The sequence below is a fragment of the Bison bison genome, unplaced genomic scaffold (assembly GCF_000754665.1).
Source record: "Bison bison bison isolate TAMUID 2011002044 unplaced genomic scaffold, Bison_UMD1.0 scf7180017864524, whole genome shotgun sequence".
Classification (NCBI taxonomy): domain Eukaryota; kingdom Metazoa; phylum Chordata; class Mammalia; order Artiodactyla; family Bovidae; genus Bison; species Bison bison.
Genome location: NW_011495075.1, coordinates 1,229,707 through 1,248,660, shown reverse-complemented (window position 1 = coordinate 1,248,660; position 18,954 = coordinate 1,229,707). Strand labels below are relative to the sequence as shown.

Genomic DNA, 18,954 nt, shown 5'->3' with positions numbered 1-18,954 from the left:
ACCAGTAGAGTCAACTGGGGAGCCCTGAAACCAGTCTGATGGGCTCCGAATATTCACGAGGGCTGCCGAGCTGGAATGGACTCCTGCCATTCTATGCTCGGAAACGTCCTAGCATAGGTCATGAGAGCTGGTCCTGGGAACTAAATGGACACAGGGCAGGTACACGGGAGAGAAGCATTCACACTTATTTCCCACGGGTTTGATGTGACCCAGGGTGCCCTCCTGAGGAAATTAAGACCCAGAGAAGCGGCAAAACCTAAATGCTCTTCTGTTGGGTTGAATGAAGAGGGGCGATTGTGCAGAAGGAACCACAGACGTGGGGAGGCGACGGAAGATGAGAATGTTGCTGAACCAAGTCTGTGTATGCAGACTTCTCTCCTCCACTCTCTGCCCCTGACAGCAACGTCGTCACGCTCCTTCCAGCAGACGGAGGACATCTTCCATGGGGGGTCGGGTGGGGGAGAGGTGTCCTCTCCTGCTTCCTGGAAGAAAGAGGGCAAGGCTCTGCACACCTCTGGCACCTGCTGTATTGAGGGTGGGGCTGGGGGGTTGTTCCCTTTTGCTGATGTTTTTTAAAGTAGCTCAGGGACTTCCTTGGTGGTCCAGTGGCTGAGAATCCGCCTTGTGATGCAGGGGACGTGGCTTCAAGCCCTGGTTGGGGGACTAAGATCCCATAAGCGGCAGGGCAGCTACGCCCAAGCACCACAGCGAGGGAGCCCTGAGCGCCCCAACTACTGACCCAGTGCCCTCCAGAGCGCGTGCCCCGCAACAGGAGAAACCGCCCGGTGCAGCCAGAGTGGCTGTGGCTCCAGGCAGCATTCCGGTTTCTTTACACCCAGGTTCTTTGCCTGCAGTCTCGCTTCGGACAGGAGGAGGGCAGCTTCTTCTGACCTAATGAGGCCGAGTGGGCAGGGAAGGCAAGACAGCGGGGGACAGGGGACCGGCCTGTTCTCTTCTCTTGTGTTGGGAAGGTGACTCTGCTTTGGCCAGAAAAGATCTGATCTCTCCGTGAATCACCCAGCAAGATGTCTACCGAGAGGAGGAAAAGCAAAATCCCAGAGAAGGTTGATGGTGGAAGCCGGGGTCTCCCGAGCCGTGGTCTTGGGGGAGGCACACCACACCCCGGGTCTCAGGACCGCTGTGTCTGTGGCCGGTTTGGGGGGCGGGTCATTTTAAATGCACGGTGCTGCCGCTGGGCCACCTTGGGGCACTGTGTCCAGCCCACCTGAGTGGTGCTGCTGTGCCCACGTAAGACGGGGGTCACCAGGCGTGGCACCATGCCAGAGGAACGACACAGCACTGAGTCACGGAGCAAAGGCACCTCTGAGACCGCGGCTCTCTGAGCTGGATGGGGTTGGAGATCGGTAGGAGATCTGTTTGCTTGTCTGCTGGGTGCGAGGTAGGGGAGCGCCGTTCTCAGCACCGAGAACGTGGACGGGAGGCGACGTCCACCCTCGCCATCTCCCGCTGTCAGCTGCACGCACACCGCAGGCAGCCCAACACGCGGTCAGCTCCCGCAGGCGCCCCACAGGCCTGTCAGAGGGCGGCGCGAGCCCCACCCCTTCTTCCTTTGCTGGGGGTGGGGTCTCCTGGCCTGGGGCTGTGCCCTGTGGCACCCATGCCAGGACCCGACCCTCAGGGAGTGGTGCTGCCTGGGTGCCTCGGGCAGGCAAGCAAACTCAGACGCGGAGAGAGTGCCCGTTCCGGAGAGAACGGTCAGCTCGTCAGCAGGGAGGTGTCTGGTGGGTCTCCTGGGGAAGGACGCTCGCGGTCGTCTCCGCACGCGGTCGTGCGCGCGGTCTCCTGGGGAAGGACGCTCGCGGGTGTCTCCGCACGCGGTCCTGTGCATGGTCTTCTGGGGAAGGACGCTCGAGGGTCTCTGTACGCCGTCCTGCGAGGTCTCCTGGGGAAGGACGCTTGCGGGTGTCTCCACACGTGGCGTGCGCGCAGGCTGCGCATCCGAGAAGGACAGGAGCAGAGTCGACCTTAACGAGTCCTCGTCCAGGTGGGGTTCCCTGTGGGCGCTCAGCTCACACGTGCGCCATGCTGGCACCACGGGGGCCTCCACTGCCCGCCCTCCTCGTCCCCCAGCCCCTCCTCCACGACAGGTGTTCCCCGGTGGATGTGACCCTGCCCTCCGCACTGACCCCGGTCATCCAACCACGTTCCTCTAGGCCGGATGCTGTCCCCACACTTCCAGGCTCTTGGCCAGCCTGCCAGGGAGTTCACTGCCGTCATGGGTCAGCAAGGATGTAACCCCGGCCCACTTCTATACCAGCTGATGGCCTGGCACGTCCCCCGGGCACATTCCCTCACCACTGTCTTTTGGAGCCCCTGGTGACTGAGGTCCCAGAGACACTGCGTCTGCATTTCAGTGGGCATACCTACAAATGTAGCCACCCACCATAAGCCATGGCTGCTAATAGATACTACGCATATACCTGTGGGAAGGGTTGAGTTTTTTAAACTCACAACCAGGTATTGCTGAAGAGCAACTGGAACTCCCATGCCATGCCGGTGGATGTTTCCAGTGGGGCACCGCTTTCGAAAGAGTTTAGCAGTTTCTCGTCATGTGAACAACACATCATATGACACAGTAGCTGCACTCCCAGGTGTTTATCTGAGAGAAATAAAAACACATTACACAAAAACCTGACAGGGAAAGTCTTTAGGAGCTTTATCTGTGATTGCCAAAGGCTGGAAACAGTCCAAACATCCACCAAACTGTGACTGCAAAGATGCTGCGGTGCACGCACACAGCAGCGCATCCCTCAGCAGGGAAGACGAAGGAGGTACCGAGATTCGCGAAACATGGTGATGCTCAGCAGCATGAACGGGGAAGAGGCAGGCTCAAGAGGAGACAAACGACGTGGCTCCCCTGACAGGACCCTCTTGGGACAGAGAACAGGTGCATGGTCGCCATGGGCCGGAAGTGAGGAAAAGGGCTGGATCCGAAGGCACACGAGGAGCTCTGGAGGCCACGGTGTCCGCCTTGCCGCAGCTTGATTACAATGGCAACTGTGCAACCGGATATGTACGGTGAAAGTTAGGGAACGCTACAGAAGAAGGTGGGTTTTACTGCATGTAAATTATGTCTTAATTTACAAAAGGGATAAAGCACAATGAGACACCAACAGAGCCCTGCTGGAATGGCTCAGACGCAAGGACCGAAGTAGCGAGCGCTGCCAAGCAGGCAGCTGGCGGGGATGCACAGTGATGCGGCCACTCTGGAGAACAGCCCGGCCATTAAACCTGCACCTACCACACACACCAGCCACCGCAGTCTTATTTACCCAGAAACTCGCTCCTGAATTTCTAGAGCAGCTTCATTCACTGTATTCAAATGCTAAAACAACCGAAATGCTCATCAGAAATCATAGAAAGATAAATAGAGGTAAATTCTAGAAAAAGCAAACCACAGTCATAGAAACCTATCGGTGGTCCTGCAGACCCGGGGGTGGGCTGGGGCCGGGAAGGCGGACACCGGCTGTAAAGGGCGCAGAGCGCCTCTCCAGGGACTGCTCTCCGTCTCGATGGTGACGCGGCTCCACCACGGCACACGTTTGCTAAAGCGCAGTGAGCCGTACGGTAAAAATGGTTTGTAAGGTATCCGTCGGCACAGCTGACCTAGAAACTGAAAAACTGATAAATTATTCTAACAAAACGGTACGGCCTAGGCGCCAGGTTAGAAAACCGTCCCCAGGAAACAGGGACGCGCAGAAACCGCTGTGATTTGTCACAGAGATGGCGCTGCACCGGGGTGCCTGCTCGTCCACGCGGGAAAGCTGGCGGGGCTGGAACCCACACGCAGGTTCCTGAACCTGAACACACAGGACACCGGCATTATGACCTCGCAGAGGGGGAGGGGGCCACGTGATGTTATGCAGAGTGCAGTAAAAATAGATCAGCAGAACGACACACGAGTGGAAACAGCTGCAGGCTTACGCCCTTCCTGGATTTTGCCGAGATGCCAAGGTAATTCAGAAGGCGGGGGGAAGCGCTTTCCAAAAACGGCGCTAACAACCGGGTTCAGTGCAAAGAAACGAGCCTCAACCCCTGCCTCACGCCACACGCAGCACACACTTGAGATGGACACAGACCTAAAGTTAGAAACGAGCGCTGTATCCTGCACAGTGAGGGAAGCAGGGGCAAGTGGGAAAAAGAGGCGGCAGCCCCTCAACAGCAGGCGTTCATTTAGGACGTTTATCTGACAAGGGCTAACGCCTAAAGCACGTAAGGGAGTCATTCAAGTCCACAGCAGAAAACAGTAATAACAACTCAGTAAAAAGTGGGCAAAGGACCTTTAGAGACATTTCTCAAAAGCAGACACTGTGAATGGCCAACAGGTACATGAAGAGATTCCCAACGTCATCAGCCGCCCGGGGCCTCCTGCATCGCAGGCAGATTCTCTACAAACTGAGCTACCAGGGAAGCCCTCATTAGTCACCAGGGAAATTCAAACCAAAACCACAATGAGATATCACCTCACTTTCGTTAGAACTGCTTTTACTAAAATAATAATGTTTTGGCTAGGAATTGAGGGAAAGCAAACACTTGTACACTGTTAGTGGGAACATAAATTGGTACAGCCATTATGGGAGTTCCTCAAAAAATTAAAGATAGAACTAACTTATGATTCAGCAATCCTATTTCTTGGTACTTATAAATCCAAAGGAACTGAAATCAGGATCTCAGAAAGACACCTGTGCCGCCATGCTCATTGCAGCATTATTTAAGAAAGGAAGCAGCCTGAATGTCTGCTGACAGAGGAACAGATGAAGAAAATGTGGTGGATAAACACTGAAGGAAGTATTACACAGCCTTTCAAAAGGTGGAAATTCTGCCTTTTGTGACAACGCAGATGAACTTTGAGGACCTCATGCTAAGTGAAATAAGCCAGACACAGAAAGACAAATACTGCATGATCTCATTTATACTTGGAACCTGAAATAGTGACACTCACAGAAGCGAAGAACAGAAACGTCAGTTGCCAGAACCTGGAAGAGGGGAAGAGGGGGGTTCTTATCAAAAGAAGCGAAGGTGAATAGGCTTCGGGAGCTAAGGTACAGAAGTGCAGCTATAGTCACCAATGCTGTGTTTTATACATGAAATTCGCTGAAAGAGCAGGTCTTAAAGGCCTTCACCGCAAAGGAGGGAAACCAAAAGGAGAGAAGAGAGGAGGAGGGAAGAGGCAACCACGTGAGGTGACTGTGGCAATTATTTCACAGTGTAAATCTGCATCAAAGCATCACTATACACTTAATACATATAACTCTTGTCAGCCGTAACTCAATAAAGCTGGAGGGGGAAACCAAAACTGTAAAGCTTCTAGAAAGAATCATAAGAGAATATCTTCGCAACTGTAGTATACAATCTTTCTTAAACAGGATTTTAAAAAGCACTGACCATAAAAGAAAAAAAAATACATTGAACATCAAAGTAATATATAACTATTTAAATTCTTAAAGTATTTTATTTATTTTGGCCTCACCATGAGGCATGTGGGATCTTGGTTCCCAGACCAGGGATCAAACCTATGCCCCTTGTAGTGGAAGCACAGTCTTAAGCACTGCATCACCAGGGGAGTCCCTATACGTAACTTTTTAATGCAAGAAAAAAAATGTTTTCTAGAGATTCTCTAACCATCCTAACTTCAGAACAAACCTTTGAATGGCTTTTGTTTGCTTGCTTTTTTGTTTTTTGATTCCCAGAGGAGAAAAGAGGGAGGGGAGGGGGAAAGCTTGGAAGAAGATTCAAAGAGGGGAAGAGAGGAGAGGAGAAAAGTCTTTAGGTCAAAAAGTTCTGTCCTGTTAGAAGATCACAGTAGGTGGACTTGTCAAAACCACACTATTATGGATAAATAACACGTGACAGGTGCACAGAGACACACACAAGGACACACACGAAGAGAAGGAAATCCCGCCGTGTGTGACCAGGACAGGCCTTGAGAGTACTACATTAAATGAAATAAGTCAGACAGAGAGACACATTCTGTAAGATCTCAGTGGTCTGTGAAATCTATAAACAAACAGCGCCACAGAAGCGATCAGAATTGTGGCGACCAGAGGTGGGGTGGGAGGGTGCTCTAGAGGAAGGTGATCACAAGGCACAAACGTGCAGGTATCAGGTAAGTGAGTCCTGGCGACGTGATGGACAGCAAGGCAACTGCAGGGGACGCTGCTGTGGGGTATATGTGAAGGCTGCTGAGAAGGTAAATCTTAAAAATTCTCATCATAAGGAAATTTTTTTCCTTTTTTTTTCTTTTTGGTATCTGTATGAAGTGACAAATGTTAATTTATGGTGGTAATCATTTTGCAGTTTATATAAGTAAAGTTATTATTCTGTTCACCTTAAGCTGGGGAGGGAAAGAAGAAAGAACTGAAATACATTCTTAGTAACGATAAAGGCCAGAGAAAGAGAAGAGAAGGGAACTTCAGAGGCCTGGGTAGTCCTGGGCCCGGGGGAGAACTGGAGCTTTGGAAACAACTTGTGATGCCTTAGAGACCAGGCAGGCAGCCTGGGATGGGGGGCAGGATGGGAGCTCTCCAGTCTGGGAAGGGTTCTTCAATACCCACCCCTCGTCTACTGACTCAAACTGACAGTTAACTTCCAGACTCCTGGGCTTGAGACAAAAGCCTGGAAAGCTGGCTTGCAGACTCAACCCTGGCCTCACCCAGAAGCAGGTACCTGCCGTGGGGCTGGGGTACTGGGCAGCCCCCATTCAAGCTGAATAAGGGTTGTCAAGCAGGGTCCCCCGGGAGGGATGCCCAGGTTCGGCCACCTCAGAAGAGCCCTCTGGGCCCCATCCTACAGCATTAAAGGGTTTTCTCCTTGATCTCAGGGAAATTTCTGCTCTCTGATAAACCCTCAAAGCACCTTTTCTATGAGACAAAAATCTTCATGGACAGAACACTCTAAACCTGGTCAAGACGTCACATGATTAGGAATTTCCAGCCACTTAAGGTTTCCACCCTTCTGACCAGCCGGGGATGGGAGAGAGACATGTACTAACCAGCTTCCCTCGGTCCCTCTGATTTGACTCAGAACCTTGTAATCTGTCAACCATAATCCCGGGAAAGAGAAGACTCAGAAGGCAGTGAGAGCTGACAGAGGAGCCCCAGTCGCTGGCCAGTCAGTCACACCCAGGCGGAGACGCCAATTGAGTCTGAGGTCTGGGGAAGGCCTGATTAACGCCAAGCCCTGCCTGTCCTCCTCTTGGCAACGCGTCCTTTGGGCGGGGTCACCACTCCAAGAGCGGATGCAGGACAGACGTGCTCCGGTCTCAGCTGGAAGCCCCGACGAAGGGGAGGGGGCTGGACACGACCAGCCCCCTTGGCCTCTGTCTCCCGGGGGCCATCAGCCTTGGCCTCTGTCTCCTGGGGGACATCAGCAGGGGCAGGTCAGCCGGGCGGAAAGGCTCGGGAGACTCCAGGAGAGGCGGGGAGGAAGCGGGAGCCGAGCGTGCCGGCCCACACCTGCCTGTCTCCACAGAGCTGCTCCAGGTCCCCGGACAGTGCACGGCTGCCTCTGCAAGTACCTCGTGGTCGTCGTGTCCCTGATCCTCCTGGGCTCCTTCCTCCAAGAGAGGCTTGAAGAACAGCTTATGTACAGTTTACTGGTGGTGAGTTCCCGGGGGGAGCTCGGACCACATGCAGGTCCTTCAGTGGGGAGCCTTCCCAGTTACGCAGACGCCCTAACCTCACAGTGCACACTCTAAGGAGAAAGCTCTGGAAGGATCAGAAGTGGGTCAGAGACAGGATCAGTGCTGAGCCAGCCTTGATACAAAGTTGGGGTAAAGGCGAGGAGGAGGGGAGGGCGTTCACGTGCGCAGGGGCTGCCAGGACCCGCCTGCCGGGAGGGCCGCCCGGGGGCCACATCCCTGAGCCCTGAAGGAACTTCCCAGCGGCAGGCACTGCTGCACCTGGAGGAGACTGAGTCCTGCACGGGCCACGCCGGGGCCTAGAGCCCACGCTGTTCTGGAAGGCTTCAGACCAGCCCGAGCTTAGCGTAGAGCGGGTAAAGAAGGTGCTTCAGAGACGTGTGTGCGGTCAGAACTGGGTGAAACAGAGCTAAGCACAGGACCACCACCAGCCTTCAGCGTCCGTTGCAGAGCCCAGCACGGGCTGAGCCGAGAGGTGACCTTTGCCAGCTGGAGGGTGGAGTAGTCAGACACGGGCCAGGTGGAGGCAGGTGAGTCTCCATGCTGCATAAGCCAGGCCCTTCCCGTCGGCCTTCTGCACAAGCTGGGGCCCCCCCCACCCCTTTTAGAGAGCCCTGTGTGTGCCCATGATGAGAGGGTGCTGGTTGGCCGCATCCTGGGCTCACCTGGCCTGGCTCTAAGGGGCAAGCCCAGGGCTGATGCTCACCTTACTCTGAGCAGGAGGAAAAGAAGAAGATACTGTGGCAACTCAACCAGCAGCAAATCAGCTCTGAAATCAAGAACCATCTGCAGGCCTTCAAGGACATGCAGAAAACCTCCCCAGGGCTCCAACGCGCCAAGTACAAGCTCCTGGCCGGGGCCCCTCCCCACGAAAAGAGTGAGTAGGTGCGAGGTCGTGGCCAGACTGGGAAACAGCAGACCAGGGGCACAGACCGGCCAGGAGAAGGAGGGCGGCCGGGGCGGGCGGTGCAGCTGCCGGCGGGGACAGAGGGTGCTCCGAGCCTGGGCCGGCCGCAGAGTGCGGAGCAGGCATCTTTGCTCTGTACCTGCCACCCCCCAAATGAGCAACACGCTAAGAAGCACAGAGCAGCCTCTTAAGGACTGTCCATCAGGGAAACTCACTCAGGACAGGCCCCTCGGGGAGGGGGACAGGTGGGAGAGCGCCCGCAGGAGATGAGAAGAGAGCCTGGCCAGACAGGGAGGGGGTAGCGATAGGGACCTCTGGGCTCTGCACTGCCAGGCCCCGTGGGTCTACACAGTTCCCCAAAGAGCCTCCAACCCAGGTCTGGCAGACACACAGCCACTGGGATAACTCTGAGTTCAAGGCCAGCAAACATCCCATTGGACCTGGCAATCTTCTCCATCCGAGGAGCCTTGTCCTTCAAATGACACCCCCAAGCCCCCCGGCCCCCGCCCCAGCCAACAGCCTTTCAAAATAGAGAGGAGAGCAAGCTGCGTCCTTCTCCTGCCCAGCAGTCAGCCCTCCCTGGGAACGGAAGTGGGCGCTCCTTTCGGGCACTGGCCCTTAGGGCGGCTGTGCGGGGGAGACCTGGGACCTGCCCACCCTCAGGAGGTGCTAACTGCCACCCCCGCCCCAGAGCTGCTGACGGTGGGCATCTCCTCGGCACTGCATCCCCACGAGAGCCACCTCCTGGACGCCCTGCGCGCCCTGTTCCAGGCGTCCTCAGGCCCCGAGCTGGGCTGTGTCGTGGTGCTGGTGTCCCTGTCGGACTCCGACCCTGAATGGCTCAGCCAGACGGTGGCCAACATCTCTGACCTCTTCCAAACACACATCGAGGCCCGGCAGCTGCTGGTGGTCCGGGGCCAGCTTGGCGGGCCCCCTCCCCTAGGCACCCTGAGACCAGAGGACCTCCCCTCGTCCTGCGAGGCCCTGTACTCCGTGCAGAAGGCCGACCACGCCCTCCTCATGAACTTCGCTGCCAACCTCTCCGAATACTTCCTGATGCTGGACGACCAGGTTCGCTGCATGCCCAAGTTCATTTCCACCATCTACTGGACGCTGTCTGCTTGGAAGGAGCTGCCTTGGGTGACCCTAGAGTTCTCTAGCCTGAGCTTTGCGGGGAAGGTGTTCCGCTCCAGCGACCTCCCCCGCCTGGCCTCCTTCCTCCTCGTTTTCCCCAAGGACACGCCCACGCACGTGCTTCTCTCTGAGTTCCCTCCTCTCCTGGCCCAGAGCACGCCAATCCGCTTCGGCTCCTCAGTCTTCTACCACGTGGGCAACCGTTCAGGGCTGGAGAGCGCCTGCTTCCCTGCAGACAAGGAGAAGGTCTTTGGCGAGCCCGACAACCCCACAGCCAGCGTGCGCACGGACATGGTGATGCTGTCCGACAACATCCCGCAGTACGCCTACACCCTGAACAAGGAGAGCTTTGCCACCCTCAACCCCGTCCGAGGCAACTACCTGACGGTGATCCTGGAGGAGCCCCAGAAGGTCACCCGCGTCGAGGTGCTGACGGGCTCCGACAAAGAAGGGAAGCACCAGCTGAGGCGAGGGCAGGTGGAGCTGGGCTTCGGGCCCCTGGAGGACCTCCAGGGCTGTGCTCGCTACACCCTGCTCGGCCCCGTGGTGGAGGGACGCCTGGACCAGATGGTGTCTTATGAAGAAGACTCCCTGGAGGCGCTGGGCTGCATCCGGCTGCTGGTGCTGGAGGCCCAGGAGTCCTGGCTTCTGATCAGGCAGATCAAAGTCTGGACCACGGAGTATGACGAGGAAGAGGAAGGGTAGACCGCGCCGCAGGGAACCAGGAAGGGTGGGGCTTGGGGATGGAATCGGCTCGGCTGGCAAGAAATAAAGGTAGAAATTGGTCAAGGCCTGTTCACTCTTGAGCTGGACGACCACGTAATTTGTTCTCCTTCCCGGGACACTGTTGAGAGTGATAGTGAGAGGAAGCAAGAGTGAGACTACACAGGTGAGCAGGCATAAACCAGACCGCCCCAGGCGAGCTGAGAGGCCCCGTCACCCCAACTCTCGGTTTTCGTAGGCTGCTTCAGAGGGTAGGCGCAGACCAAGGAGGGCACCAATGAGACAACACCCTTCTGGCTTCCGGGGGCCAGAGCGAGGGAGGGAGGCACCAGGAGCTGCCTTGATTCTCATCCACACACAATTATAACATCCCAAGATCTTTCCAGGAAGGACCTGTCGCTCCACCATGGTCATGACAGCACCATGATCATGGAGGGGGCTGACGGCAGCTCATGTCCACACGCCTGTCTCGGTCAGGTCAGGCTGTTATATTCCAGGGGTTATAAACAACAGAACTTTACTTCTCATGTCCTGGAGGCTGAGAGTCCAAGGTCAACGTGCCGGAAGGTTCAGTGTCTGGGGAGAGCCCACCTCCTGGCTCACAGACGCTGTCTTTCTGCTGCGTCCTCACACGTGCACCAGGGGGCAGGGGGCTCTCTGCCTTCTTTTACGAGGCACCAATCCTATTTTTGAGGACCCCTCCCTCAAGCCCCATTCGCCTCCCAAAGGCCCCACCTCCTATTGCCATCCCCTTGAGGGTTAGGATCTCAAGGTATGAGTTCTGGGGTCGGGGGGGACACATATACACCAGAGGAAGACCCAAGCCTCTAATGTGTCACGGTTTAGACCTTGCTGGAGGAAAGTCTGCTTACCTGGGACTCAGGAATGGACGCTTCAAGTATTCATGAATCTTCTAGAACTGTGTTTACATACATGCATTTTTCTAAGGAGAGGGCAGTTTACTTTCCCCTGAGCATTGAAATGTCCCCTATCTGCCTCGTAAAGTTATGAATAGCTGAACCAGCAGCTATAACCTTCTAGAGGAAAGAAACAATATGTAACTTAGAAATCTTTCTATTCCCATCGAAAATAAGAAGTCAGAATTACACATTCCTGCCTGTATCTATTCAGGAAATATTTGGGTACAGACTCAAGGTTAGTAGTAATAATATGAACCAAACTTGGGTGACACCAACAAAGAACTTAATGCAAAATCAATAATTAAAATTAAATGCAACATAGGTACCAGTTCTCTTTCATTTGATGAACGAAATTGATGAAGCCCAATAAAAACATAAATGAAAGGGTTTTGTAGGGTTTTGAGGGGGTTTTGAAATTTTTCCTGAGGTTAACTTTTAAAAACAAATAGTGTTTGAACATAAGTAGTTGCCTCTCCCTGAGGTATTTATTCTCCACTTCACTAGAAACGGAATAACATCATGGAAGACCGTGCATGCGCACGTGCTCAGTCGCTCAGTCGTGTCCGACTCTTTGCAACTGGGGACGGCAGCCTGCCAGGCTCCTCTGCCCATGGGACTCTCCAGGCAAGACTACTGTACTGGGTTGCCATTTCCTTCTCCAGGGGATCTTCCCTGACCCAAGGATCAAACCTGCATCTCCTGCGTTGGCAGGCAGATTCTTTACCAGTAAGCCATACATCTAAAAAGATAAAAAAATACCATGTTCCTTCCAATATGTGTTAACCAGTAAAATGAACGCAAAGTCTTTGGGTGAATTTCCATTTAAAATTTTGATAAGGCTTTTTTCAGCTGACAGAAACCCTTTTTGCATTAGCCTGATAATTCTTCCTTACCTTGATATCTTGCTGTTGCTTTCAGTCAGATGCTATATGTATTTTGTTCAGCTTTTCTAGTTGTCTGAAATAAGAAGTTTCAAATTACCTGATTGCTATTATAAAAAAAACTTTTAAGTATGACTTGAAAAGATCTTCAAGACACAACCATTAAATGAAAATACTCAGGCTTCATTACAGTATTTTCAATACAGAATTTATTAATTTATGCAAAAATATCTATACATTTCTATTCAGTGTAATCACAAATAAACTACTGAAGATTTTGCTACTAGCAGTTTTTCTGACTATGAACCCTTATATTAAACAGGGCTTCCCTGGTGATCCAGTGGTTAAAAATCAGGGGACACAGGTTTGACCCGTGGTCCGGGAAGATCTCACTTGCCTGCTGCTGCTGCTGCTGCTGCTAAGTCGCTTCAGTCATGTCCGACTCTGTGCGACCCCATAGATGGCAGCCCACCAGGCTCCCCCGTCCCTGGGATTCTCCAGGCAAGAACACTGGAGTGGGTGGCCATTTCCTTCTCCAATGCATGAAAGTGAAAAGTGAAAGTGAAGTCGCTCAGTCGTGTCTGACTCTTAGCAACCCCATGGACTTCAGCCTACCAGGCTCCTCCATCCATGGGATTTTCCAGGCAAGAGTACTGGAGTGGGGTGCCAATTCACTTGCCTAGGGGCTACTAAGCCTGCTCAGCCTGGCGCCTGTGCCCCACACGGAGACAGCACCGCCACTAGAGGAGCCCTGCCCACTGCAACTAGACAAAGCCTGAGCACAGACAGAGACCCAGTGCAGCCAAAAATAAACAGATGCAGAAACTCTTTAAACAAAATAAAACAACTAAATACACCAGATGTAAGACTTAAAGTTGCTGTTATGTGTATTCAGTCCAGTTCAGTTGCTCAGTCGCGTCTGACTCTTTGTGACCCCATGGACCGCAGCACACCAGGCTTCCCTGTCCATCACCAACTCCTGGAGCTTGGTCAAACTCATGTCCATTGAGTTGGTGATTACTGGGATGAAAACAATATATGAAATTCTCAGAGACCGAATAATTAAACAAAAATGGGACTCCAGATAGGTCAACAACGACTTAGGCTGGTTTCGCCCTGAGGGAATTCAGCGTCTGTGACAGTAGGTGGAGTGGGGTGCAAGCAAGGAGCAACGGATGGGATCACCCAGGATTTCCAGATACGGGAGACAATCAGCTAAGCAACAATACCGCGAACTACACAGTCAACACAAAACTGGAAACGCGCACGGAAACCAACCAGGCGGCGGCTCAGCAAGTCCCAGAGAACTGGAGAGGCGCTCCAAGGCCTCTGGCGACACGTTAGCTTCTAACCCACCTGGTCTCCAAATTAATGACAAAAGGAAAGATTTTTAAACCCAGACTTGAAAAATAAACACATATTTCAAAATAATTTATAAGCTAAAGAAAAATCATTACGGAAGTTAGAATATATTTACAGCTGAATCATAATGGAATTACTAATAGGAAAACTTGGGTCATGCAGTTAATCCTGTTCCAGAAGGAAATTTACAGTCTTAAGTGAAAATAAGTGAGGCTAATAAATAAAATAAACGAGACTAAAAATTAAAACGATAAGCATCCATCATAAGAATTTAGTAAAAATAGAAGAAAAAAAACAATGAAGATATAAGAAAAGATGTCTTCAATATAGGCCAAATTTAACAGCATATGAAGAAGCATCATAAAGAGAAAGAAAAGGCAAGCTACACATGGGAGTATTGTTAACATGTAACAGACGAAGATTATCCACCCAGAAATATATAAAGAACAAGTAGAAATCAATGAGAAAAAGACAGGCAACCCCATGGGCCGAAAACCTCAACAAGGAACCCTGCAAATGAGGAAGTGTTTCACAAGGAGGTCCTCTCACTTTTCCTCAAAGAACTGCAAATAAACATCAAAACGCCTGAAGTTAGGAAGTACCGCACGTCGGAAAGAATGGAGAACGAGGGGTGGTAAACTGCAGCCAGCCCTTTGCTTGTGGACCGAACACAGCCCATGGACCGCTTCACCAATGCAGCTGTGTCGGAGCTCGGCCAGAGTCACTTTTCTACACGCTGTCCAGCACTGCTTTCGTGTTGCGAGGCCAGAGTTGAATAGCAGTGACGGATACTCTATAGTTCACAAAATCTAGAACATTTACTGTCTGGCCCTTTAGACAAAGTGTTTGTCAGCCTCCGATGTAGAGAAGCAAGAACTCTCCTCTCTGCTAGTGGAGGGCAAACCACCACAGCTGCTTTAGAAAACTGTGTGCAGAATCCACTGCCTCTAACACGGTGCACCTCTCGGTGGGGCAGTTCCATTCCTGGGCACACACTCAGCAGAGATCCAAGTACCTCCAGAAGACACGGAGGACAAGGTATATAGGAGCATCATTTGTAACGGCCCCAAATTGGAGGCCACCCAAATGGACATCAGTACTAGAACAGGTAGGTATTGACAAATTTGATCTAATCATACAACAGAACACTAATCAGCAATGAAAATGAATAAACTGTGATCACAACAATACAGATAGATCTCACAAACAATGCAAAAAAGAGGTTACATACAGAAGACCACGTACTGTATGATCCCATTAATACAAATCCCTGCTGCTGCTGCTAAGTCACTTCAGTCGTGTCTGACTCTGTGCGACCCCATAGACGGCAGCCCACCAGGCTCCTCCATCCATGGGATTTTCCAGGCAAGAGTACTGGGGTGGGGTACCATTGCCCTCTCCGAATACAAATCCCTAAAGGACCGCAAAACCAGCAGTCCCCCCCTGCGTCATTTGAGGCTGATACCCAAGTCTTACTGACTATGGAAGTTTCTCCCACCAGTCACTTTGCTCAAAGGAGAAGCCCAGCAGAGTCACCTAAGAGGAAAATCAATGGGACATAGAGACAATCAGTGTCCTTCAGAGTCGCTGAAGGTATGAGGGCTTTGATGGAGAAGGGAGGTCATCTCAGGAGGAGGGAGTTAGGGAGCTCTTCTGAGCCTGGAGCTTCACCACCCATTGTCCAGTCTAGTGAAGGCCGTTCTGAGGGTCTGGATGGCAGGGGATGGGTGGGAATCGGGTGACTTATCTCTTGGGGAGCCTGGAGGTCAGTGCTCATCACCTGAGCTGGTGTCCTTTGGGTCACTTGGGAGTGTCTCTCTGTGTCCAGCTCCAGACTGGAGAGTCTGGCCACCACTCTGCCCCCCTCCACCAGAACAGGTCTCTGAGTGCTTTTCTGTGGGGTCTGGAAGGGGTTGAGTATCAGTTCATCTGAGGGTTTCTGGTAATGCTGGATGAGGATCGACTATCTGTTTTTGTAAATAAAATTTCACTAGAAAGTAGTTACTTTTATTCATTTATGTATTATCTATGGCTGCTTTCATGCTACAGCAGCAAAGTAGAAGAGTTGCTACACAGACTGTATGCCACCGAAATATTTACTGTCTGACCAAACAGAAAAAGGTGCCAACTCAGACCCACACAGAGGGAAGACCACGTGAAGATACGGTGAGAAGATGGGCATCTACAAGCCAAGGAAACAAGCCTCGGGAGATATCCAGGGCAAATGCCATTCCAGTTGGGAACTGCGTATTAGAGAGAATGGCCATCCTGGCCAACGTGTGTTCCAGGCTGTCAGCATCTGTGTCTGACTCGTCCTGTCCCAGGCTTCTCCTGCCAGCAGAGCTCAGCTGTAATCCCTAACCGAGCATCAGTACTGTCTGCTGAGTCACTGCAGCAGCTGACGCCTGTTGAGAGCTTTGCTCTGTGACAGGCCACACGCTAAGTACCTTACATGTCTCACTTAGGTCTGACATCAACCTATGAACTAGACAAGACAATAGCACCCATCCATCTGTAGACAGGAATCACAGAGAGGTTGAGTAAGTTGTCCAGGTTCTGATTCAGTTTCATCTACCCCCAAAGCCAGGTCTTCGGCCCTGGAGGCAGGAGAACCCAGATCCCGGTAAGTGCTCAGTCCTGTCCGACTCTTTTGTGGCCCCATGGACTGCAGTCCAGCAGGAGCCTCTGTCCATGGACTTTTCCAGGCAAAAATACTGGGGTGGGTTGCCATTTCCTCCTCCCAGGCATCCTCCTGGCCCAGGGATGGAACCTGCATCTCCTGCATTGGCAGGCGATTCTTGACCACTGAGCCACCCGGGAAGCTGGAGAATCTTGACCTGGACCCAAAGTGAGCTCCTGAATGAGCCTGATGGCCGGAGGGCCTGGCCTTGCGAGCAAAACCAGTCACGGAAGCAGACAACGAAGTTGCCCCTGTCATTCCTGAGGAGACTCGGCCAGACTGTGGATCCTCCGGTTGAAATTCTGCCTGTTGAGAAACCAAGGTGACTACACAACCGTTAGTTACTGGCAGGCCCTCCAGCTCTACTGAACCGGTCTCTCGCTGAGCATCTGCACGCTTGAGATTTCCAGCTCCCGCGGGGTGTGTGTCTACGTTTGACAGGACTCTGCCTGTTGGAGCCAGAGCGGTCCAAGCCGCCACTGACCGAAGGCTGGGGAGGAGGGGCTGGAGCGGCAGCCCCTCGGGGTGGGGCTCGGTGGGGGGGTCTGGGGGAAAGGGGTGGGGCGCCGGGTGCCCCCGCCCATCGGCCCCGCCCCAGACCCCTCCTATCCAGGCCCCGCCCCCTCGGGCCCCCGCCCACACCGCCCCCTCCCTCCCCGCGGCGCATTGTGGGATCCGGCGGCCGGCTGCGCGGCGGGCTCCGCGGTTCTCGTCATGGGGCTGCAGCCGGTAAGACCCTTGCTCCGTACCCCGCGCCGGGGGACTCCGCCCCCTCTGGGACCCGGCACTCAGGTTGTTTATTTACAAAAACAGATAGTCGCCGCCGGCCCCGCCCAGTAGGGCTTCACGTCCTCCCCGGATGCCGGGGTCCCGGGGCCGCACGCTTGGGTTGGGGGCCCCACCCAGGCTGCCCCCGGGCCTCGGCTGGCCCCTGGGCCGGAGTCCGGGCTAGCCCTCCTGGGGCGCAGGTCGCCGGGGCCCGCCCCCGCCCGCTCCCTGGGCTCTTCCCCAGCGCGGCGGTCACTGCCCCCTCTGCCTGCAGAGCCCGGTCCTGCTGGCCTCCCTGGGCGTGGGGCTGCTGACGCTGCTCGGCGTGGCTCTGGGCGCCTACCTGGTGCGGAGGTCCCGCCGGCCGCCGGTCACGCTCCTGGACCCCAATGAGAAGTACCAGCTGCGACTGCTAGACAAGACGGTGAGTTGTGGAGTAGGGGCGGGGCCGGAGCTCCGCTAGACTGTGGCTGGGGTGCTCGGGAGCCTTGGCCGCATCAGACCTGCCTGGTGAGACGCTTGTCATCTGTCCTCCAGACCGTGAACCACAACACCAAGAGGTTCCGCTTTGCCCTGCCGACGGCTCACCACGTTCTGGGGCTGCCTGTGGGTAAGAAGGGTGGCGTGGGCTCCTTTCCCTGGTGTCTTGACAGGGTGGCTCCGCTCCTGGGGTCTCCTGCACCACACTCCTGCCTTCCGGTGCCTTTGCACTGTGTCCCCCTTTCCCCACCAGGCTGTGAGGTGCCCTGGGCCACTCTGGGCGTGGCTTCGGTGCCCCCAGACATCTTCAGCACTCAACACTCCCCCCTCCTTCCTGCAGGATTTGAGCAAATACTGCTCCTGAGAAAACTCTGCCCTTCTCCCCATTGCCCAGACCCTCAGCTCTCCACTAAGGTCCTGGCAGTCGCTGATAAGAGTTTCTGCAGAGGGCAGCTTTTGAAGGGTCCAGCTAGGGCCTCAAAGGGTTGAGTCCTCCCTGCCTGGTAGCTCACGGGGACCCCAGTAGGGAGCAAGATGCTTTTCTTGTCTCAGACCTCCCAGAGTGTTTTGAAAGGCAGCCCGAGTGCAGCCGGTCCACATGTAGCTCTGCACGTGGTCCCCAGGCAAACATGTCTACCTCTCTGCCCGGATCGATGGCAGCCTGGTCATCAGGCCGTACACTCCCGTCACCAGCGATGAGGACCAGGGCTACGTGGATCTTGTCATCAAGGTAAGAGGGTCAGAAGGAGCCCCCGGGGCCCTTGTCCTCCTCCCTCTGAGCTTTGTAGAAACTTCCAAGATGTGTTGGATAGGAGGCGGTGCATGTCCTTTGTGAACGGGAAGACAGAGCCCTGGTGTCATCCCTGCCCAGCTTCAGGAAGGTTCTGTCACCGGGGGACTCAGAAGCCAGGGACATTCAAATAAAGTTCTTTCCGTTCTGTCTTATCAGGTCTATCTGAAGGGTGTGCACCCCAAATTCCCTGAGGGAGGGAAGATGTCTCAGTACCTGGATAGCCTGAAGATTGGGGACGTGGTGGAGTTTCGGGGGCCAAGCGGGCTGCTTACTTATGCCGGAAAAGGTAACGGCCCACCCCCACGACTCTGGTGCCCGCGGACCTCTCTGCGGAGTGTGGCTCTGTGTGTGCGTGCACATGGGTGAGGCCTGCCTGCCTGCCCCGCCTGTGAACACAGCCCTGGTGTTAGACAAAGGCATCTTCCGCAGCCCCGTGGCCCGATATCAGTTCCGCATCCGCACAGTTCAACAGCCATGACAGCCGTGGGGATGACTGACAGGCGCGCGCAGCTCCCGCTCTGCCTCAGAGACTCACCCCAGGCCAAGCTGCAGAGAGCCAGGGATGACAACGGCGTTCGCCCTTCCCATGGGAACAGCGGGTGCATTAGGCAGCCTGGGCGCTGCTCTGGGCCACTGGGGAGGTAGA

General features: G+C 54.1%; 2 protein-coding genes across 2 annotated transcripts in view; both read left to right on the top strand.

The window, feature by feature from the left end:
* The first annotated feature begins 2,921 nt into the window (after positions 1–2,921).
* LOC104981872 (alpha-1,3-mannosyl-glycoprotein 4-beta-N-acetylglucosaminyltransferase-like protein) lies at positions 2,922–10,406 on the top strand. The gene is made up of 4 exons (XM_010831124.1): positions 2,922–2,932; positions 7,492–7,621; positions 8,381–8,537; positions 9,190–10,406. Exons 1-4 carry the CDS (start codon positions 2,922–2,924, stop codon positions 10,404–10,406), a joined length of 1,515 nt encoding a protein of 504 aa, XP_010829426.1.
* A 6,485-nt stretch (positions 10,407–16,891) lies between these two features.
* LOC104981827 (NADH-cytochrome b5 reductase 1) overlaps positions 16,892–18,954 on the top strand; it is a 5,438-nt gene continuing 3,375 nt past the window's right edge. The window contains exons 1-5 of the mRNA XM_010831070.1: positions 16,892–16,996; positions 17,310–17,459; positions 17,573–17,645; positions 18,139–18,245; positions 18,465–18,594. Of these exons, the coding sequence (XP_010829372.1) occupies positions 16,982–16,996; positions 17,310–17,459; positions 17,573–17,645; positions 18,139–18,245; positions 18,465–18,594 (475 nt within the window). The 5' untranslated portion in view covers positions 16,892–16,981. The remainder of the gene's footprint in view (positions 16,997–17,309; positions 17,460–17,572; positions 17,646–18,138; positions 18,246–18,464; positions 18,595–18,954) is intronic.